At 57.2% G+C, this 22,475-nt stretch overlaps 2 protein-coding genes and 1 non-coding gene across 3 annotated transcripts; all 3 read right to left on the reverse strand.

Annotated features, from left to right (window-relative positions):
• Positions 1–7,522: 7,522 nt before the first annotated feature.
• MRPL28 (mitochondrial ribosomal protein L28) lies at positions 7,523–10,296 on the reverse strand. The gene is made up of 5 exons (XM_049767993.1): positions 9,968–10,296; positions 8,899–9,051; positions 8,676–8,810; positions 8,495–8,581; positions 7,523–8,295 (listed from the first exon to the last, which is right to left on the reverse strand). The coding sequence occupies exons 1-5, from the start codon at positions 10,256–10,258 to the stop codon at positions 8,191–8,193; spliced, it is 771 nt and encodes a 256-aa protein (XP_049623950.1). The 5' UTR covers positions 10,259–10,296; the 3' UTR covers positions 7,523–8,190.
• A 698-nt stretch (positions 10,297–10,994) lies between these two features.
• PGAP6 (post-GPI attachment to proteins 6) lies at positions 10,995–20,805 on the reverse strand. Its single transcript, XM_049767961.1, has 13 exons — positions 20,716–20,805; positions 18,162–18,339; positions 17,892–18,084; positions 17,664–17,791; positions 17,178–17,446; positions 16,773–17,095; positions 15,950–16,040; positions 15,737–15,860; positions 14,446–14,579; positions 13,480–13,658; positions 13,253–13,399; positions 12,229–12,345; positions 10,995–11,992 (listed from the first exon to the last, which is right to left on the reverse strand). Exons 1-13 carry the CDS (start codon positions 20,786–20,788, stop codon positions 11,696–11,698), a joined length of 2,253 nt encoding a protein of 750 aa, XP_049623918.1. The 5' UTR covers positions 20,789–20,805; the 3' UTR covers positions 10,995–11,695.
• Positions 20,806–22,054: 1,249 nt separating this feature from the next.
• LOC126002897 (U2 spliceosomal RNA) lies at positions 22,055–22,245 on the reverse strand. The gene has a single exon (XR_007493497.1). It is a non-coding gene; the product is annotated as a U2 spliceosomal RNA (small nuclear RNA).
• Between the last annotated feature and the right edge of the window lie 230 nt (positions 22,246–22,475).

Consider the following 22,475-nt stretch of genomic DNA (forward strand, 5'->3'; position numbering starts at 1 on the left):
CGGGGCCTGCGGCGCGAGTCGGAGCCGGATTGGCTGACGGGCTGAACGGACGTGAGAGGCGGGGCCGAACGTGGGGGTGGAGCCGAAGCGAGGGGCGGGACCAAGCGTAAGTGGTGCCCGAGCAGAACGTGCGGCGGGGCCGAAGCCAAGCGTATGGGCGGGGCCTGGTATGGGGGGGGCCAGAACCGGTGGGGGCGGGGCCGAGCGTAAGGGGCGACGTGTGGGCAGAGGTAAAACGTGGAGCGCGGATTTCGGCAGGAGCGGAGCAGGACGAAGGGCGAAGGGCGGGGCCGGGCTTGGGGCCGGGCTGTGAGTGGGGCTTCGAGGCGGGCCTGCGGGGAGATGGGCGGAGCCAAGCTCTGACTCAGTTTACCCTGCACTTTAAGTGGCTGGTGCACGCAGGGTCCACACAAGAGCTCCCCTCCGTACCCGTGGCCCTGGAGTCCCTATGCCCAAAAACCCATAAAGGGTTTCTGGGTGTCCAGGTTCCTGAACCTGTTGCACCTCTCCCATCCTTTCACAGTGTTGTTTTCTACACCTTCCATGTCCAGCTGGCAGGCTCCACTTTGCTCCCAAGGAAAATAGGTGGGCGCCAGGTATTAGTCACTGGCCATCAGGGCTCATTGGTCATCAGGCAAGCCCCCTGGGAACCATCCCCTGCAGAACCCCGCTCCCCTGATCTGCAGAGCCCAGGGGGAAAGACTCACTTCCTAACCAACAAAGGGGACCCTTCCTGCTTCCACAGCTCCCCCAGGCCTCCTGGAATACCAGCAATCTCCACTACACCGTCCCCTTTCCCTCACCTAGCACTCGACTCTTGTACATCATTCCCATCTTCTACAAGCCCAGGTATGGGCTGACTCTTCCCCAGTGGCTAGGGCTTGGGGTCATGCAGGGCACAGGCACCGGAGCCCTGGGTGCTGCCAGCTGCTGCTCTCAGGACTCTGCACAGCAATGCAGGACTGTCCTGGCAGCCTCCTCTCTCTGAATTGCATCCCTACCCCCATGCCCTCACCCCATGCTTGCCTTGATTCTGCAGATCTGTGGCCAGGCCAGGCAAGACTCCTGAGGACAAGTCCAGGTCCATCCTCCTCCAGGCCCCTGAGGCCTCTGGCTCCTCAGGTTCCCTGCCCTGCAAGACAAGAAGAGGGTCAGAAAGCCTGAAGGTGACACAGCTGCCCTGAAGCCAGGAGAGGCAGACAGAAGAGGGGGCAGCCAGGAGAGCAGCTTGGGGCTCCAGATGGGGTACAGGCACCAGTGAGGGCCGACGGGTGTCCCTCTGAGCAGGCAGTTCCGAAGCACAGCCACATTCATTGCTCTTTCCAAGGGTTGCCCATGGCATCCCCATCCCAGAGCAGTTTGGCCCAGAGCCTTTGACTCAGTGATTTGTGCAGGTTTTTCCAGCGGCCAAGCTTAAGCATTGAAACGAAACTCAGCCTTAATTGTGATGTCAAAGGCAGACTTTGGAGTTAGTGAATTGAAACGTCTGCCCCATGTCTGCCCACTGGATGCAGCCGTGTCCAGACAGTGCTTCTGTCTGCCAGGCATTTTCAGGTGATGTGATGAAATCGAGCTGCAGAGAGTCACTCTACAGGTAGAAAGGGCCCTGTACACTTGTACATAGGACACCCATGTTTGCACCAAGCACCTACCTGTGAGGGCAGAGGGCAGGAGAGGCCTCTGCCATGGGAATGCAGAACATTATGGAAAGTCAGGCTTGAATGAACCTCCATCTCACCTGTTCATGGGCAGGAAACTGCCAGGAAAAGATGCCCAGGACAGCTATGACAAACATGCATTGTCTTCCCATCCAGTCCACCCAGGTCAGGGCAAGCTGGGACCACTAGGACCCTGGAGAAGGGCCTCACCTGCCTCTGAAATTAGACTGGGCCTCAGCTTTCAAGGTTGGCCTATAGGGTGGGAGGGAACTGGGGCTCTGGGACCCTGGACAAGTGCCAGAGCAGGGACACCCCAAGCTCTTTTCCCTGTGTTCTCCTCTCCAACTCTGTAACCTGCACCCTGCTCCCTGAGGGATCTGGTGAGATGATGTCATGTGGGAGGGGATGGGTACCAGACTGGCTTTGCATATATACAGCTCAGCAACAGCCTCTGTGTGCTAGCACTTACTCAGGGCAGCCTGCTGCCAGAGGTGGTTGGGGTCTGTCCCACACTGGGTCAGTAGTGCCAGGTCTTGGCCGTGCCCTCAGAAAAGATCACTGCAGGGGCTGGAGAGATAGCACAGTGGTAGGGTATTTGCCTTGCATACAGAAGACAATGGTTTGAATCCTGGCACCCCATATGGTCCCCCAAGCCTGCCAGGGGTGATTTCTGAGTATAGAGCCAGGAGTAGCTCCTGAGCGCTGCCAGGTGTGAGTGACCCAAAAAACAAAAAAAAGAAAAGAAAAGAAAAGGTCCCTGCAATGGGGGCAGAGAGATAGTATAGCAGTAGGGTGTTTGCCGTGCATGTGGCCTACCTGCCCAGGACAAACTTGTATTCAATTCCCAGCATCCTATATGGTCCCCAGAGCCTGACAGGGACGATTTCTGAGCACAGAGCCAAGGAGTAACTCCTGAGTACTGCTACTGAATGTGGCCCAAAAACAAAAAAAAGAAAAGAAAAGAAAAGAAAAGGTCCCTACAAGGGGCCAAGAAGTGCTCTGTAGGGGTCTGGAGTGATAGCATAGTGATAGGGCATTTGTCTTCCACGCAGCTGACCCAGGACAGGCCTGGACTCTATCCTCGGCATCCTAGAGGGTCCCCCAAGCCTGCCAGGAGCGATTTCTGAGTGCAGAGCCAGGAGTAACCCCTGAGTGCCGCTGGATGTGGCCCCAAAACCAAAAATAAATAAATAGGTAAATAAAAATAAAAGAGTTGCTCTGCAGGCTGAAGGCAGCTTCGCATGAACTCAAGCACTGACCACTGCTGGGTATGACTCAAAAGCAGCAACAAACCTCACTGCTCTCTATGGGCTGGAGCAGTGGCACAAGGCATAAGCCGGTGTCTGCTTTGCCCGTGCTAGCCTAGGACAGACCGCGGTTCTATTCCTCAGCGTCCCATATGGTCCTCCATGCCAGGAGCGATTTCTGAGTGCATAGGCAGAAGTAACCCCTGAGCATCACCAGGTGTGGCCCCAAAATAAAAAAAACAAAAACAAAAAGCCCCTCTGGGCGGACAGTGGTGCCAGAGGCAGCCACACAACCACATGGCCGGCCCTGGGCAGCACTTGGTGCTCCAGTGTGTCTGCACCATGCCCCACCTAGCTGCCTCATTGGTCCTAAGAAGGGACTTTCAGGAGAGAGGGCACAGAGGAGATCCCATGGCACTGTCAGGTGGAAGGACCCCCATGACACTCCCTTCCCTGAATCACATTTGCTCAAAACGAGGAGGGTGCTGAGGCTGAAATGGCTGTTCAGGGAGGTAGCCTGGTTTAGTAGTTCCCTGGCCTGGAGCATCCCCAGGGCGGGATACTGAGGCCAGAACTGAACTGGAGATTCCTCCTCAGCCAGGTGGAGTCAAGCTCTGAGCAAAGCCTATGCAGGCCTGGGGAGACAAGACTTGGACAGCCCTTGTCTCCCCCCATCACACAGAAAAGCAGCTTTCTTTTTTATTTTTATTTTTTTGGGGGGTTTTTGGGCCACACCCGGTAATGCTCAGGAGTTACTCCTGGCTATGTGCTCAGAAGTCGCTCCTGGCTTGGGGGACCATATGGGAAACTGGGGGATCGAACCGTGGTCTGTCCAAGGCTAGCGCAGGCAAGGCAGGTACCTTACCTCTAGCGCCACCGCCCGGCCCCAGGAAAGCAGCTTTCTATCTACCTCTCCATGGCCTTGGGTTCAAGCAGCCTGTCACCCTGACCTGAGGTAGGCCACGCCTACCTTCCCTTTGAGCCTTTTTCCACACTGGTCCACCCTAACCAGCTCTCCCCCATGGCTGTCCCTCTTTCTCTTACCTACTTTGTCCCCAAATCAGACTGCACAGTTTCAGAGCTCAGGGAGCAGAGATATGAGCTTGGCGAGAGGGATCAGGCAAGCCAGCTGCCACTACCCAGGACCACATCTGCCCACTTCACTGACCCCCAGGGAGCCCCAGACTGAAGGGGCCAGATCTAAAGCAGATCTGAGGCAGATCACTGGGGCATATCACAAGTATATGACAGTGTATGCCTGCTCCTGGCCCTTTGTCACATGGCAAACAAAAGTACACTGGATTAGCCACAGAAGATTAAGAGATTTGCTTCCTAGGAGTCTACTAATAGCCTAACAATTGTGCCAGAGGATTCCTGAGCCCCCAGGATGCACTCACAGGCCATCTGAGCACTGAGGCCTTGGAGGCAGTAGGATAGGTCAGTCCATGCACTGGCTGATCTGGGTCTCACCTCCTGCCTAGTGCTTCTGAGCTGGACTGATGCAGGCCCAGATTCCAGGTCAGAAGATAGAGGCCTAGGCTGAGGGACAAAGTGCAGCCAGAATTATCACCAGGCAGCCGGCCCAGGGACAGACCAGCATGAAAGCAGCACTGTGGTGGCTGGAGACACACCAGGCTCCATGACACTGTGGGATCGGCCACCTCTGGTCACTCTTCACCCTGTGGGGCGCATTCCTATACACACACAGACACATGAGCGTGGCCACTGATCTCCAAAGGATGCACAATTTCTAAGCTCTCAGCTGTAAGTGCCTCGGACGTCCCAAGTGCTTGACAGGACCTGGCACTCTGATCCATCCTGGGCTGGCCACTCCCTGAGTCCATGAACAGTCTTTTTCCGCATTCTGCTTTGCTTTTTTTCTTCTCAAGAAACATGTTCCTTGCAGTATGATAGTTGATATGGCTTTACTGCTCGGCCCCTGGAAAAGGCCAGCTGGGGGTCTTTGATGCCGCCTCCACATGAAATCTGACATGAAAGGCGATGGGCTTCATCTACTCATTTTATCTCATTTCTCTTCCCTGGATCCTGTCTGCGGACACTCAGGAAGAGGCTCCTGGGACAGGTGCATGTGTGTGTGCATGTGTGTGCAAGGCAGAGAGTAGAATGAGCCAAGGCAGGGCCTTGCCCAAAGAACAATGGAACAGGGAAACTGTCCACCCACCGTCCGCCCACGGCCCAGCTTACCTCACCTGCCTGGCTCTGCATGCCTGCTTGTGCTCCACCATCCCGGGGTCCACCATGCTGGGCCTGGCCGCCGTTTGTCCGGCACTTCCAGTCCCTGCTCTGGACCTCTGTGAGGTTGGGAGGAAGAAGCGTAACTCGGGGCTGCAGCTCCAGCTCCCAGCACGGATTGGCTGAGACAGGGAGCAGATGATGGGCTTCAGAACCTGTGGTAGTCATGGCAACCAGCCCCTCAGATACCACCACCCACCCTGGCCACTCCTGCCTGCAGAGGGAACTGGCAGTACCTGGGGTTGGGTAGGGTATGGCCAGGGTGGCAGGATTGGACATGGCTGCTCCCTCCTGCACCAGCTGTTGAATGTTTTCATGACGTGTTTGCATCACTTCCTTCAGACGTATCCCAGGCAGCCCTGTGGCCTTCCTGAATCCAAGCAGAGGAAGATGATGTGTTTGCAGACTCTGCTGACAGGACTGCAGGTCAGGTGTGCCCCAGGGTCTAAAGGCCAGGCCCAATATCATGATGTAGCAGCAGGGACAGGGCAGGGAATCCCTAGCAGAGTGCAGGCACTATGGATTGACCCACTTTTTCTCTGCCTGCCAACACCTCTTCTATGTCCTCATCTGCTTGACATTCTCATACCAACTCAGGCACTTGGGAGCTGGCCTGATGCCCCACAGGCCTTGCTTCCCCCTGGCCTCATGTTTGAGCCTGTGTCTTTATTCCCCTCCCAAACTGAATTTCGGACAGGGCTGTCTCTGGCTCAGGGACCCTCCCACAAGGCCTCCGAGTCTTCACTGGAAGGGCTACTGATGGCACATCCAAAGAAACAGAGCTCATACTGCAGGGCCAGCCCTGCTAGCTTTCAAGCAGGCTGTGTCTGAGCATGGTTGCTAAGCAGATTCAGGGCAGGAGGGAAGGTGTCCCATGCCAAGGCCATACAATCTGACCTGTCTGGAGCCGGCAGGTCTTCAGTGACAGGTGTGGACACCAGGCTGTGGCTGTCCTAGTCCCAGAAGGGTCCTTTTGCCTTTCCTGGGATCCAGGGACAGTGACAGCACAGGCCCTGGTGCTAACCTCACTCGCCTCCCTCCCTGCTGTGTCCTAGGCATGGCTCTGGGCACTGGACTCCTGGCTCACAGGAGAGTTGAAGAGTCCTGGAGATGCCCCTGGCCTAGGGCACACAGATCCTTCGGGGCTGATCTTGGCTAGAATTATCTGCCACCCCAAAACCAGCCTGAGAGCTACAGGACTTGGAGGATAGTCAGGCAGGGCTGTCCACACTGCCCGCACAGGGGACCCAACTGCCAGGGCCCATCTTTGTACTGAGGACGGCCTGGGCTGTTCTGAATCAAGGATACGTGCGAAAGCTGAGGAGTCTGTACCACCATGAGGAGCGCCTCCAGCCCGAGCCTTCGGCTCTTCTTTTTTTTTTTTTTTTTTGGTTTTTGGGCCACACCCGGTAACGCTCAGGGGTTACTCCTGGCTATGTGCTCAGAAGTCGCTCCTGGCTTGGGGGACCATATGGGACACCGGGGGATCGAACCGTGGTCCGTCCAAGGCTAGCGCAGGCAAGGCAGGCACCTTACCTCTTGCGCCACCGCCCGGCCCCAATTTTTTTTTTTTTTTTTTTTTTTTTTTTTTGGGCCTTCGGCTCTTCTATAGGTGAAGTCTCATGGGCCTGCTCCCAGAGACCAGGCCCACAAGTCCTCATTTTTCTCCAAACACCCCTTTGTCCCACCAGGAATCAGGACACAAAACTAAATATACACATTTTATTTGGCTTCTCATTTTGGAGGATGGTGGAGGCCACATCGGTGGCGTTCAAGGATCACTCCTGATGGGGGTTCAGAGGAACCAATGTGGTGCTGGGGAATGTAGGTGAATCTGCTGCAAACAAAGTAAACTCTCTCCACACCTACAGATTTAAATGTGGCCGAAAGACTGAAAGAGCAGATGAGGAACAGGATTTTGGTGGTTCCAGGTCACACACATCCCCAGCCTCCCAATGAAGGCAGACAAAGGGCGGAGGGTTGAAAAAGAGACAGTCAGGCCTGATGGGGCTGGGGACAGGGGCCTGTCCAAACACCAGTATCATCAGGAAAGAGCCAGAACCAAGATCTGGTGGCCATCAGAGCTGGGCTGGTGTGGCGGGGCATTGCATACTTTTAGCAAATTGTGAAAAGCATCAATTAAAGCAGGTTCCCCTGATTGAAGCTGGAGACCGGTTCATGTCCTCCAGCTAAGACAGCCACTACTGTTCCAGGGCTCTGCCCTACGGCACACCACCCTCTAGCCTTCACCTTCAGAGCCAAGAACTATTGTTTCTGGGGCTGGAGCAGTGGGATAGCAGTAGGACATTTGCCTTGCATGTGCTAAACTAGGACGGACTGCGATTCGATCCCCTGGTGTCCAATGTGATTCCCCCAAGCCAGGAACGATTTCTGAGCGCATAGCCAGGAATAACCCCTGAGTGTCACCAGGTGTGGCCCAAAAACCAAAAATCCAAAAACAATAAAAGAACTGTTGTTTCTGTGGCCCCAGGAACTGTCCAGAGAAGCCCTTCCCAGCCCTTGGGGGCTTGGGGGAGGTGGTCAGAAGAGTCTCAGTGTGAGGATTCCAGATAGTCAGGGAGCCCCCATAGGGGGCAGGGAAGGCTGTGGGGGATCCAGGCCCCAGAATGTCCAGGTGTGGCAGATGCCAGTGTCTGGACAGAGCATGTGACAGACAGAAATGCCACTTCTGGGGCCTGGCCACAGCCACTTAGCATGGGACAATTTTCTAGAACAGGCAAGTGCAATGATGGGCAGAGCATCATCCTGCCCCACTGCAAGAAACCAAACTGTCCTGAAGACAACACCGAAGTGGCCCTGATCCCAGTGGCCAGCTATCATGACCTATATCTCTGCTGGTCCAGGTCCCAGGGCTGGAGAGTAAAGCCGACACATGGCCAGGCCAGTTCAGCTTCACTCCCAGCCTAGACAGTGATATTGTGGGGGTCCGCATCAAGTATTGCCAAACTGGGCACAGACCGGTGGCCAACATGTAGGAGAGTTGCTCCTGTCTGGAGTGGGAAGTCTCTCTATCACTTCCCGGTCTTCTTTGGCACCAGCGCTGGTTCTGACAGTGCCTGCTCCTGAAGCTGCCGGACCAGCTCCTCTGCGTAGACCTTGAACAGTGGGACGGGGGCCTGTGGGATGAGCCAGGACCCGGTGAGGTGGAGAGCAGGGCCTGCACCTGAGCACTTGTCTAGCTTCCCAGCCTCAAGGGATCATGCTCAGATACAGGCCCAAGAGAAGATAGCCCTGTGGGCCCTCCAAGACTGCAGCCCAAGTGGTGACAGTCTGCTTGAAGCGTCAGAACCACAGAGCTCAGGGGCACACTCTCACCTTCTCTTCTAGCAGCCGTTGCTTCTCCAAGGCCTCCGTCAGTGTCAACCCGACCCACTCTGCCTCTTCCTCGGGGATCACAAAGTCCTACTCGGGAAGACAGAGAGGTGGCTCAGGTAAGGGGCAGGCTGGGGTGGCCGATGGGCATCAAGGAGTGGAAGGGTGAGCCTCAGGGCCTCACCTTGTACTTATTGTAAATGGCAGCCCTCCTGGTAGGATCATCGGGGTGCAGCTGGGGGTCCTGGCGGGCGAGTCGCAGCAGCATCCCTCGCTTCAGATCCATCCCAAACTTGGAGCATAGGTCCTGCTTGGGAGTCTAGAGGGGAGATGGGTTTGTTAAGTGGTGAAGCCAGCCCGGACTCCCACAGCCTATGCTCCAGCGACTGGTACTGCCCAGCACTTACCTTGAGAATGTAGAAGTCAAATCCAAAGGCCTCGTCGATGAGGTCCAGGGTCCGCGCCGTAACAGTCACAGTGAAGGTATGGTCCAGGATCTCACTGTAGAGCTCCCGCTGGAACAGCTGCGGCTTCCACACCTTCTTCACCTTCCTGGACATCTGGAGAGCAAGACCATGCAGGCCTCATTTTCCAAGCCTCGCCCCTGTGCCTTTCCTGGGTGCACCGAGGGGTGCTGAGACTTTGGTCTTGCATTGAGTCTTGCACCATCGTGCCTGTGAGTATCCCCTCCCCCAACTTCTTTATCCCACCTGAGTGATCAGACACCCTGGAATGGGCGGGTAAAGGAGGCTGACTTGGGAGAGAGAGGGATTAAAACAGAAGTTAGAGGGAGAAGTGAGAATCAACAGCGAGATTCAACAGAGATTTGTATCAACAATTCAGCAAAGGGAGTTAAGTCAGCCTGGAAGCCAGTGAGGAAGCCTGGAAAAAGCAGCTGAAAGGGAGACAGAGGCCGAGAGAGCCAGAATGAGTAGAGAAGTAGCTGCTAGGAAAAGGCTTAGTATAGAGGCCAAGAGGAGGTGTACATGACGGTAGGGACTATGAAATAAAGCTGGCTGACTCCTGGAACTTCATCTGACTGCCTTATGAATCTCTCCGCCCTCATCCTGCAACCTTCAGACCGGTCAGGCCATAGGAGCTGCAGGAGCCAGGTTGAGCCCAGAAAGGCCTCACCATCAGCATACCAACTCTAGAACTCATTATTTTGTGTTTTGTTTTTTTGGTTTTGGGGTCACACGCAGCAGCACTCAGGGGTTCCTCCTGGCAGGCTCGGGGGACCCCGTGGGGTGCTGCTGGGATTCGAACCATCGTCCTTCTGCAAGCAAGGCAAATGCCCTTCCGCCGTGCTATCATCTCTCCAGCCCCTAGGACTCGTGATTTTATATTGACAACACATGCCTACGGGTCAGGTGGGGCCACCCCGGATCCTGGGTGGGCGCCCCGGGCCGCCACATGCCCCTTGGACCTACAGGCACCTGCTGGCCCCTGGTACCTGACCCACGATCACGCACGCACCTTGTCGTTGTTGGCGTACCGATGACCCACGATCCAGCCCTCGCCGCCCCACAGCCCTTGCTGGGCCTCCGGGGGGAAGTACAGCGGGATGGGCACGTCCTGCACGCGCTCGCGCTGCCCGTTCCGGGGGTTGACCTTGTAGCGGGCCCCGTGCGGCCGGTAGTGAACGGGGACGGGCGGCCTGTGCTCATCGTCCAGCGATCGCAGGTAGTGCGCGGGCAGGCGGGAGCCCAGGCCCTCGCGCAGCCGCAGTCGCGGCCACAGGGACACCGGGAACCGGTGCAGCGGCATCACCGGCGGCGGACTCGGCGGGAGGCAAGTGTAGCCTCTCGCCAGCGCCGGAACCGGAAGTCTGCCTGCGCCTGATCCCGCCCACCACCACCGCGCCTATTGGCTGTCGGACCCGTCCGCCCGCCCCTCGCTCCACCTCCTCCGCCTTAAAGACTTGTAGGGAACCGCTCACCGCCGCGCCTATTGGCTGTCAGGCTTGTCCATCCGCCCCTCGCTCCACCCCCTCAGCCTTAGAGCCTGAGGAACCGCCCACCGCCGCGTCTATTGGCTGTTGGACTTGTCCATCCATCCCTCGCACCACCCCCTCCGCTTAGAGGCTTATGGGGAACCGCCCACCGCCGCGCCTATTGGCTGCCTGACCCGTCCGTCCGCACCTCGCTCCACCCCCTCCGCTTTAGGGACTGTGGGGAAATTCCTCGCTGAAAACTGGCGCATTTGAGCGCCCACGCCGACCGTCCCTCAAGGGGCATGGAAAAAGTCGAGGAGAAAGCTGGAAATTCTGGGGGGCCCCCCGGAGGGATAGATAGCACAGCGGGAAGGGCGTTAACCTTGCATGCGACAGATCTGGGTTGGATCCCTGGTTCTCATATGGTCCCTGAGCCTGCCAAGAGTAATTTCTAAGCACAGAGCCTACAGGAGCACTGCTGGGTTTGGGACCCCCCCTCTCCCCAAATACACAAAACAAAACTGAAAATATCACAGCAGGTTGAAGGTGCCAAAACGGAGAAGCCAGAGCTAGAGAAAAATAAGCTTTATGTCTCAAAAGTGTTCATCGCCGAAAATACCATGTCATTTACAAGCTAAGAGAAGCATTTTGGTGGGCAAGTGCAGGGTGACTGCAGGAACCTTCTAGGGTCCCCTACCCTACAGGAACGGGACCAGATCGGGGAAGCCCCAGAAGGTGGCAGGCAGTTTGTCTCTCCGCTGGGCCTGCAGTCCCCCAGAGAAGGGAGCAAAAGCTGGGGATTGGGGCTGCAGAAGGAGGCAGCCCTTTCATGCCTGCAGCCACACACGGGGACCCTCTCCTCACATGCCCGGAAGAATCCAAGGATGGGTATACATATGGTGCAAGACACCGCCACCCCCAGAGCCGCTTGACAGAGACAGAGGGAGGGCAGAGGCCTGGCGAGGACACCAAAACTAGCTTCCTCCAAGACACTTATGCAGCAGGCCCCTTTTTCATGTCCATGGCCTGAGTCGAGCACTGGCCTCGAGGGGACCAGGACATCCAGCTTTTCCACACTTCTCTCGCCGCACCATATTGCACTGCAGGGCACCCAGGTCTATCACAGTCCATGCCCCTCCTCCCCAGCTCAGAAAAATATGAGGCTGCTTTAGGCTCTGGGGAGCAGCAGTCGTTCAGGGGTGAGTGAAGGAGTGTGCTCAGGCTAACTTTATTCTGTGGGAACTGGTCCAGGCAGGTCTGGCTGTGCAGCATCAGGTGACAGCATACAGCTCCTCCCGCCGGCTGCTGCAGGGCTCATGGGTGCAGGTGAGTTTCCGTGAGCAGGCCCAGGGCCCCAGGGGCTCGTCACTGGGGGGCAGTAACACAGCGGCACTGCCTGCCAGGAGCATGTGCCACAGGCTGTGCATGTAGTAGTAGTTGTCACTGGTGGTCATGAAGATGAAGATGGCCATGGCGACGGTGGCCATGGAGATGCCAGGGAGGAGGCAGAAGGCCCAGCGCTGCCATGAGGGAGGGTAGCAGTGACGTCGGCGCCCACAGCGATATACCTAAGGCACGGGAGGCATGTGTTGGCGTGTGAGAGCAGGTCTCAGGGGACCTGCCAGAGCTGAGCAGCTTGGAAAGGGCAACAGGGTGCCAAGGTCAGGGCAGACCTCAGGACTGAGCCACCACGGCAACCAGCCTCACCCCCACCTAAACACAGACCAGGTTTTCTTTCTTCTTGGTGGGGTGCAAAGGGTGCCCTCCCATTCTGGACAGAAGCATTGGATGGCCCCATCCTTACCCACATGGTCACCATGATCATCATGGCAAAGAGAGAAGGTCCGAGTGTGTTCCAGAGGCCCTGGCGGGACATCTGCAGGGACATGGCGATGGTCAAGGAGCCCAGGAGATAGAGGACCTGCAAGCCACACACGTCGTGGCTTAGTGACACACAGTAGGCAACAGACAAACGCTGTCCCGGTGATCTGCTCTGCTGTCTGCCCACCTCTGTCCAAACCCTCTGTCTTTGTACATCTTTGTGCTCGTGAACCACCGGGGGTGGTGGAACCCTAAAGTGCCAGGATCAAATTGGTTCCTATCAAAGTGCTTCTGCTCCAACTTGTATGAGATGCCCACCTCCAGCTTGTGAGACCAGGCTGACTGGCAGAAATGTGGGGGCTCACATGACTGTGTACAAGGCTAGGTGGGGATCAGAGTGTTATCAGCCAGGCCTGGAAAGCCTAAGCCAGGGTCCCAGGCACTTGAAGCACCTCTGGGAGCTTCTCAAGTAGGCCTGGCATTGGGCACCACCTTCCCTGTTTATAGTCTCAGGCAGAGACCACCTGGATTCCTCACTGTTATCAGTACCCCTCCAGGACAGGCCACTGCACGGGGCAGTAAGGCTGTGTTTTGTTTGTTTGGGGGCCACTACCAAAGGTCCTCAGGGCTGTACTTAGGAGTCACTCCTCAGGAACACAGGGAACTGGATATCATGCCAGGGTTGGCCATGTGCAAGGTCAGACCTGTCCTGTCCTATCTCTCCAGCCTGGTGGCAAGGCAGCCAGATACTCTTCCTGGTCTCTCTGGAGGGTCCGTTCCCCCCAAGCCAAACCTTGAATCGGGGGGCCGGAGAGATAGCATGGAGGTAAGGCGTTTGCCTCTCATGCAGAAGGTCATCGGTTCGAATCCCGGCGTCCCATATGGTCCCCTGTGCCTGCCAGGAGCAATTTCTGAGCACGGAGCCAGGAATAACCCCTGAGCACTGCTGGGTGTGACCCAAAAACCACAAAAAAAAAAAAAAAAAACCTTGAATCGGGGTGACTCACGTATTTCAAACTTGCCCTCAGCCGAGCCATGCAAAGGATGGTGACCCAGATGGCCACGCTGGAGCCCAGGAAGTCACAGAACTGCAGAGTGTCATAGCTGAGAATGCAGAGTACAGCCTCCCCTGGCTGGTCGCAGGCATGGTAGAACTGAGGGGGAGATGGGGATCAGCGATGCTGACTCGCCCAGGCCCCAGCCCCAACCCGCCCCTGGGAGAAGCTCAGCCTACTGTGGAGAAGAACATGGTGTAGGTGTAAACCGAAGCCTCCACCAGGAGGGAGCGGCGCAAGGACACTACAATGGGGGCCAGGAACAGGAGGTTGCTGAGGGTGAGCAGTAATGTGGCCGCTGTTTGCTGCCCCAGTGTCTGGGCCGTGCTGTTGTCCGTGCAGCTCCAGCCACGCCAGCCTGGACATGGGAGGCCCAGAAGGGTCAGGTATGGGGAGGACTCAGAGCCATGGCCCAACCCTCTCCAGTGGCATAGAAGACAACCCTCAGCCTGGGCAGACTAAGGCAGTTTTGGAGCAGGAGCACACAGGGATGGTTACAGCAAGGGCAGGAGTGCAACATGTGTGAGACAGGTGTGAGACAGGTGTGCAACATATATGGGGCAGGTGTGGACAGATGGAGAATGGGGTTCATAGGTCTGAGCAGGTCTGGAATAGCTGTGAGACATATATGTGTAATAGATACAGGACAGGTGTGGACAGCTGTGAAACATGCATAACAGATACGGGATATACAATCTAATCAGACCTGGACATGTGAGAAACAGATGTGAACAGGGCTGGTACCAGTAAGGTAAAATTGGTGTGTAGCAGTGATAGGACAGGTGGGAAGCACGTGTAGGTCGGTGGAGGACAATGTAGATATGGGGGGGGGGGGGTCAGGCCTGGACAGGTATGAATAGGCAATGAGTAGGTGTGCATGGGAACACAGGACAGGTGTGGAGGGGACAAGCCAGTGTATCAGCTGTGGGGGCTGTGAGCAAGAGCGATGGGGTGTGCAGGAGAGGCAAGGAGGGGGGGCAGCTCCATCCTGAGGCACCTGCCTGTGCTTCCATGGGGAGAGGGCAGGAGGCGTGTCTCCTGGTCCTGCGCGTGTCCTCGGGCCTCAGCAGAGCTGGTGAGGCGCCCAGAGGGAGGCCCCGGTGGGAGGCCCGGGCAGGTTCCAGAGCCCCAAGCCTGGCGCTCACCTGCCTTGCAGCTGCAGCTTGCGTACAGGTAGCCATGTCTGCGCAGGAGGAGGCAGTGGCCGTAGGGCCCGCAGTCATTCAGACAGGGCACCAAGTGCAAGGTGGTGTCCACGAGGACAGCCTGCTCACACTCCCTGCAAGGAAGGGGCGATGGGTAGGTGGCTGCAGCTTGTGGGCTGGTCCTCAGCAGTGTTCCCAGTAAGTTTTGTTTTGTTTTGTTTTTGGGCCACACCAGGCGGTGCTCAGGGGTTACTCCTGGCTGTCTGCTCAGAAATAGCTCCTGGCAGCCATATGGGACACCGGGATTTGAACCAACCACCTTAGGTCCTGGATCGGCTGCTTGCAAGGCAAACACTGCTGTGTTATCTCTCCGGGTCCCCCAGCAAGTTTTGGGACACCGGGACCCAGGGCAGACACTGGACCCAGGACTCAGTCTCTGTTCCAGCTTTTTTGCAGTTTTTGCAGAGCATAGACCCTCTACCAAGGCCAACGGGGTTGGCAGGCACTACCTCCTATCCTGGTGGCTTTATTTTTAATTTCTTTTTGTTTTGTTTTGGTTTTTGGGTTTTGGGTCAGACCCGGCAGTGCTCAGGGGTTACTCCTGGTTCTGCGCTCAGAAATCACTCCTGGCAGGCTTGGGGGACCATATGGGACTCCAGGATTTGAACCACCGTCCTTCTGCATGTAAGGCAAACACCTTACCTCCATGCTATCTTTCCAGCTTTTTTGTTTTACTTTCTTTGGGTTTTGGGCCAGAGATATACCACAGCAGTAGGGCGTTTGCCTTGCACGTAGCCAACCCAGAACAGATGGTGGTTCAAATCCTGGCATCCCATACAGTCCCCCGAGCCTGCCAGGAGCAATTTCTGAGTGCAGAGCTAGGGGTAACTCTGAGCGCCGCCAGGTGTGACCCAAAAACCAAAAATAAATAAATAAATTTATTTGGGTTAAAACCCAAATTGAAAATTGACAGTGCTTCAGGGTGACTCTTGGCTCAGTGCTCAGTGTTCAAAGTCACTCTTGTGCGCTAGCTGCTCGGTTCTCCCGAGACCTATCTCCTGCCTTCTTCTTGGCTTTTCTGTGCTGTGGTATCTCACACAGAACAGTCACCTTACCACAAAGCCTCCTTTCTAGTTCGCGGGACTATGTCCTGGCAGGTCCCCTTAGATACTCTGGCTCCTAGCTTGCCACAGGGGTGGGGTGACCAGATGCATAAGTGTCTTGAAGTAGGTTACCCCATCCCTGGTCCCGGCCAGCCCCCAGCCTGTCCCACTGGCTGGCCCTTACTCACTTAGCAGCCTGGGGGCACACGAGCTGCAGAGAGAGGTACCAGTTGTCTGTCTCTGGGTAGGGGATGACGAGGCTGGCTTGGGGGGCCATGGCACTCAAAGTCAGCAGGGAGCCCTGGAAGAAGGCTGTAGGGCAGAGGAGAGTGTGAAAGGCGGTCACCTCCATACCCGGGGATGCCAGGGGCCAAGAGGCAAGCGCGACATGGCCGCAGTACCTGTGGTGCAGTTGAGAGATGTGCGGAAGCTGAGGAAGGGTGAGGCAGGGTTTACACACACTGCCACAGAGCTGTTCCCGGCGATGATGCTCTGGGGACAGAGGTGAGATCACTACTACTTTCAGATAGTGTTGGGAAGCAGGGCGTGTCCTCAGTGCTACCCTGCCCACTGTTCCATTTCCCTGGACACAGCCCTGGCTGCCGTGCCATGCCCTACTGTGCACAGGCAGGTCCTTCTCTGTCTGTGGACATTAGGCACAGTGCTGGGGTACTTCTAGGTACAAAAGATTGAATCAAGTCTCCCACATGCAGAGCACAAGCTTAGCCAAGCACACCAGGTCTCAGGCCTGGCCCCACACTTTTGGCCTAACCCCTTCAGAGGTCACCTTCATATAAGAGGAGGGGGAAGCTGGAGTGATAGCCCAGTGGGGAAGGTGTTTGCCTTGCACACGGCCAATCAGGGTTCCATTCTGGACACCCCATATGGTCCCAGACTACCTTTAGGAGTGACTCCTGAACACAGACCCAGGAATACCACCAAACACCAAACATATAAATAACAAAAAAGAAAGGTGCCCTAAGGACCAGAGAAATAGCACAGCAGTAGGGCGTTTGCCTTGCAAGAGGCTGATCCAGGACAGACAGTCGTTTGAATCCCATATGGTCCCCGTGCCTGCAAGGAGCGATTTCTGAGTACAGAGCTAGAAGTAACTCCTGAGTACTGCTGGGTATGACCTCAAAAAACAAAAACAGAAAGAAAAGAAAGGTGCCCTGACATTAGTGGGCAGTCCAGGGCAGCTGTCACCATGCCCCAGCCCAGTACCTTGTTGGTTCGCAGGGAGATGGTGAGTGAGCCTCCGCTGTCCATACCAGTACACAGAGGAAGCCGCAGCACTGATGGCATGTCCAGACGCACCAGCACCGGGAGTCTGTCCAGGGGCTGGAATCGCACCGAAACCACATCCACATCCTCCCGCACAACGGGAATGTTCACGAAACAGAAGAGGCCGCCAGCTGCCCGGATGCTGCGACTCAGATCCGGGGAGCTCGGGACTGGGGGCAGCAGGTGAGAAGAGGTGTTACAGCTCTGGCTCATGTTGCAGCGCGGCACAAGGTGCTGGATGTTCAGGTTCCAGGGCTTGCATGCTGCCAGAAGCACAGAGACAGCTGGAGGGAGGCTGCAAGTATGTGGGGCAGCTGCCTGCCACCCTGCCTCCCTGCTGCCCACCTCTGAGAGTAGCCACGATGCTGAAGGCCACGACCACATGGGGCCCTGCCGTGCTCTGGGCCGTGACTTGCAGCCACCTGTTCCAGGGGGGTGAGGGCAGTAGGAGGCGGCAGTTCTGTGCGGGGCTGGAGCACGTGAGCACCTTCTGGAAGTTGCTGGGCAGGGTGGCGGAGCCCACGGTGAGGTGCACAGGGCAGCCCAGGCTGGCGTTGGTTGCACAGCCCTGCAGTTCCAGCCGTAGCGCCTGTGTGAACTCGGGCACAAAGACTCTGTGCCCAACAGTGTTGTGGGGCTCTGCTGTGTCTCTCACACACATTCACACAATGCTCACAACCACTTTTATACGCTCGCAATCACACACACACTCTCACTCTGGATTCTGCCGCAGTGGCACCCAACCCCAATTCTCAGCAGGCCTGAGACATAGCCGTGACCGCCCCCATCAATTCTCTGCCCCTCAGCCACTGGCCTGGGGCACCCACTCACTTGAGGTAGCTGGGCCTGGACAGGAGGACCTGAGGGAGGGGCATGTCCGGCTCAAGGATGGAGGCCTCCAGCACCCGCACGACCAGCATCTCGGGGTGGAAGACACAGGAACAGGAAGGAAAGGTACCCTAGAAGGAAGTGGTGGGGAGAGGGAATGTGACTTGCAGGTGGCCCTGGACAGGCCTGGTCCTGAGTTCTGCACCACTCCTGGGGCACTGCACCACCCACCTGCATTTCAAGCTTCTGGGCTGAGGGGGGCAGGTGGGCAGCCAGGAACCAGTCCCCCGGGGCTGGGTGGGAGATGTTGACAGTGGTCATATTCTGGTCCATCTTGAGCTGGAAGGGGGGCTGTGCCGAGGTGTTGGCTGAGAAGTTGGCACCCAGCGGGTTGATGACTGGAGGGGCTCCATAGCGGATATACCTGCCAGGGCATGGTGGGTCAGGTGCAGGGCAGGGCTGGGGTACAGGGCAGGGCCAGGCGGGTGGGCAGACACCTACACGGTGACATCTGCGCGGGCACAGGCATGGCCGCCATTCCAGGTGACTTGCAGCAGCCAGCGCAGCAGCACCGTGTCAGAGGGCACCAGGAAGCGGAAGAGACGGGAGCTGCCGTACCAGCTGTAGAAAGAGAGCTTCTGCGGCGTCTGCGAGAACTGTTCAGACATCAGCCGGCTGTCTGCGGGCAAAGGGCAATCAGTCAGCCAGGTGCAGACCCACACCGACCACATCCCCCCATGTCCACCACCATCTCCAGCAGCGCCAACCTTTCCCATCTTGAGGCCCCTGACATGCAACACACATGCCACACACCACACACATGAGCACACAAATTTGCCCAGCACACACACAAAAATACACACCTAGCAAGGTGCTCACATACATGCAAACATGCAACACCCAAGTGCCCAACACACACACTTACAGGTCCAGCACTCATGTTCACATGCACACACTACATACGGCGCACAAGTACACACCAGACACACAGATACAGAGAAATTGGGGCACACGCACCACTGACATGCTCCCTGGGCCACAGGCTCAGGTGCTGTGGCCCTTTGTTCATCCACTCTCCCCGGGAGGTGCTTTCAGATCAAAAGGCGCTGTACACCCATCCCTGCTGCCCCAACTGTCTCAGATCTCACAAGATACTCCTGGTATGACTTCCACGTTCTCCTCCTCAGCCCAGTCATTGGAGCCAACAGCTAGAAGCTAGAGTGGCTTCTGGACAATGACCCTGGGAAGTATGGGGCATATCAGAACCGGAGTTGAGTCTCAGTGCCCCATTGGCACATGGGGTGGAAACTCTGGGCTCAAGGTCAGAGCACCAGAGTCAGGCTCCTCTAACACTCCCAACCCAGTGGTTCCCGTCCCTACATGCTCCTCCCCACCCTCCACTGTGACCTCCAACTTCTACAGAACAGGCTGTCCTGTGTTCCACTGGGCCCAGGTGAGAGGCAGGTGCTGCCCTATGACTGGGCTGCATTGCAGGGAGGCCTCCCCACCCTCCGCCCATGACCTTGAGACTGTCTTCCCCTATTTGGGCCCAGTCTCCTGTGAGCAGGCAGAGAGAAACAGCACAGGTTGAATCATTTTAGAAAGGAGAAAGAGCTGACAAAGCCACAGCAGGGCATGCCACGGAGCTGCTGTGGCCATTGCAGAAGTCACCGCAGGGCATGCCACAAAGCTGGTGTCCTCGCTGTGGCTGGCACCATGCCCAGCGCCCAGGCAGCAGGCTGGGACCTTCCGGCTAGGTGTGCAGCTGGCTGGCTCTGCCCTGGAATCACCTTGGGAAAAGCTGCCTGTCCTTTGGCTCAGCCAGCGTGTCAGAGGAGCTGGCCCAGAGGGTGGAACCAGCAAAGCTCAGCGTTCTCCAGGTGGAATAGCCAGTCCCCACAGCAGCCTCTTGAAGGTTCAGAGGACTAAAAGTTGAGGCCATGGTCCCACATACCTCACCCTGAACCCCCAAGAGTTGGAAGTTCCTGCTGCATGCAGCCCTGAGCCTGCCAGACTGACAATACACAAAGTGTAGGACAACACTCCAGACAGGTTCCCTTGACCCTCTGCCCAAGTGCCCATGATAACATGTGTGGCCCATGGGTGGGAGGTGGTCCCTGGGGTTGACCCTCCCCTCCAGGACAAGGCAGGGCTAGGGGACAGAGAAGAATCTCCAAGGCCCCCCAAGCCACTTCCCCCTCCCACGGGAGCTCCCTATGGCAGGTGCACTGGGACAGAATATCCACTCTTTTTAGTTCTTTTTAGGGTCTGGGCCACACCGTTCTGTTCTCAGGAGTACTTCCTGGTTCTGCCCTCAGGGTATCATTTCTGGTAGTGTACAGGGGAGAAGTATGGGGAAAAGGGGATGGCACCCAGGTGGGTAAGGTGCAAGGCAAGCACCCTGCCAGCGACATACATAGTGCTCAGGGGATCGACCGTTTGGGGAGAAAGGGATGGCACCCAGCTGGGTAAGTTGCAAGGCAAACATCCAGCCAGCCTCCCCTCGCCCAACTCTTAAGTCGGGCTAGGTTCACAAGGCATAGCTCCAGGCACTTCTGCGTTTGCAGTGCAGTCCCCGCCCTGAAGACATACATGATGGGGGGGGGCAAGATTCTGGGGGAGACACGCGGCACAGCCGGCAAGCCCCGGCTCAGCACATTTGGGAGTGCGCTTTCCCCAGGAGCAGAAAAGGCCCCGCAGAGCAGAACCCCACTCCAGCGCTCCTGGCTGGCCTACCAGAGAAGCAGGTGCACAGAACCCAACTCCCTCCGGACTTTACGCATGTCAAAAGTAACTGGGGAATCGGGAACCCCACTAGCCAGTATCCTTCCTGCATCCCATCAGGCGGGGGTCCACCCGTCCGATGGAGACGTGCCGGGGGGGGGGGGGACCCAAACGACCGCCCCAGCGGCGCGGGGTGTGTCGGGGGGGCCATTCGGTGAGCCCCGCTCGTGCGCAATCAGGACGCTCGGGCCAGGTGAGCGCACAGGTGCCCCCCAGGTGAGTCACAATCCGGGCTGGCCCCCGCATCCTCCGCCCGCATCCTCTCGCTCACCGCCCTTCCACCAGTCTCCGCCACCCGCCGCGCGCGGTGCCCGGGCGATCAGCAGCATCAGCAGCATCAGCATCAGCGGTGGCCGCGGCGGCGGCGCCCCGGAGGCGGCCCGCGCCCCCCGCGCCGGGCCCACGGCCACGGCCCGGCCCATGGCTCGCGCTCGGCGCGGCGCTACCGGGACCTCGGCCCGCGCGGCCCGCCCCCGCCGCCACTGCGGCCGCCGCCCCCGCCCCGGGTGCCCATGGAGGCTCCGGCCCGCGCCCCGGGCACTTCCGCCGGCAGGCCCCGCCCCGCCCCGCCGCCACCGGGGCGCACAATGGGCAGGAGCTGGGGCGGGGGGCTGCGGGGCTGCGGGTGCAGGGGGCGGGCGAGAAAGTCCCTGGCAAGGGGAGAGGGAGATGGGGAGCAGGGGATGCGGGGTCAGGGCTGGAGGTCGCTGGCACAGGTGCCCCGTGCGCCTGGGGACCTGGGGAGGAAACCTGGGGTCCCCACCTGCCTAAGCCTCCTGAACTGTCTGGACAGCTCAGCCTGGGCTGGCTGATGGCACTCTTCCTGGGACATGGAAAAAAGGCCCCTGCGCTCTAGATGTTGCAACTCCAGAAGTGGGACCCCCTCTCCATCAGGTTTTAGGGTGTGAAGGAAATGGCTCAGTCAGCCTGTTTCCAAAGGGCAATCCTGGATTGGAAACGTTCTTTCTCAAGGAAACTCAGGGTGCCACTGGGGCGACTTGTGCGTGAGCTTTCTGCGGAGCAGGGACCAATAGAGCAAAGTCCTAGCACGAAGCATAAATAAAAAAAGGAAATTCAGTTTCCAATGGCACGCCTGATGTCAGGAAGAGCGATGAGTAATAAAGTGCAAACAGTGTAAGAAAAACATGGTCTCCCCACAAACTCTGGTGCTTCCTGGAAGGCATGTTAGGGTTCCCCCGGTGCGGGGGGGGGGGAATGGAAATGCCAGAGAGGCTTCTGCATCTTTCCACTTCACATGGTTATGCAAAGGTCAGAAGAGGTTTGGTTTGATTTGATGCAGAGGCCATGGCCTGCTGGGCTAGGTATATGGGCTTTCCCCCTAGAGATGGTCTGGGGACCTTGCAGGTACCAGGGATTGAACGTGAGGCTCCCACGGGCAAAACTATGCAGTGGCATTCAGTGTCCAAGCCAGAAAAGTGGGGCCCGGAGAGATAGCACAGCGGCATTTGCCTTGCAAGCAGCCGATCCAGGACCAAAGGTGGTTGGTTCGAATCCCAGTGTCCCATATGGTCCCCCGTGCCTGCCAGGAGCTATTTCTTTTTTTTTTTTTTCTTTTTTTTTTTTCTTTTTCTGTTTTTTTTCTTATTTTCGCTTGGTGCACCGTTCCTGGAGGTACTGCAATACCAGGTCGATGCGTGGAATGGACGGAGCAAGCTCCCATTCCAGTTCCTAGTGCCAAAAATCCATTTAATATATTGTCGTCGGATAGACGACGTATCAGATACTAAACTGATAAGAACAGATACTACACTTGATCTTAGCCAAAAGGCCGAGAAGCGATCAGGAGCTATTTCTGAGCAGACAGCCAGGAGTAACCCCTGAGCACCGCCGGTGTGACCCCCCCCCAAAAAAAAAAGCCAGAAAAGTGATTACATTTTATTTATTTAATTGAAACCCTACTATAAGAGCTCACAGGAATAGGAGACACCAAGCCCTCACATACAGGAAAGAGGGATCCCCTTAGGTACTGGAGAGTCTGACCCATCAATACGGGTACAGGAGAGATGGGGC

Source organism: Suncus etruscus, chromosome 2, assembly GCF_024139225.1.
Source record: "Suncus etruscus isolate mSunEtr1 chromosome 2, mSunEtr1.pri.cur, whole genome shotgun sequence".
Classification (NCBI taxonomy): Eukaryota; Metazoa; Chordata; class Mammalia; order Eulipotyphla; family Soricidae; genus Suncus; species Suncus etruscus.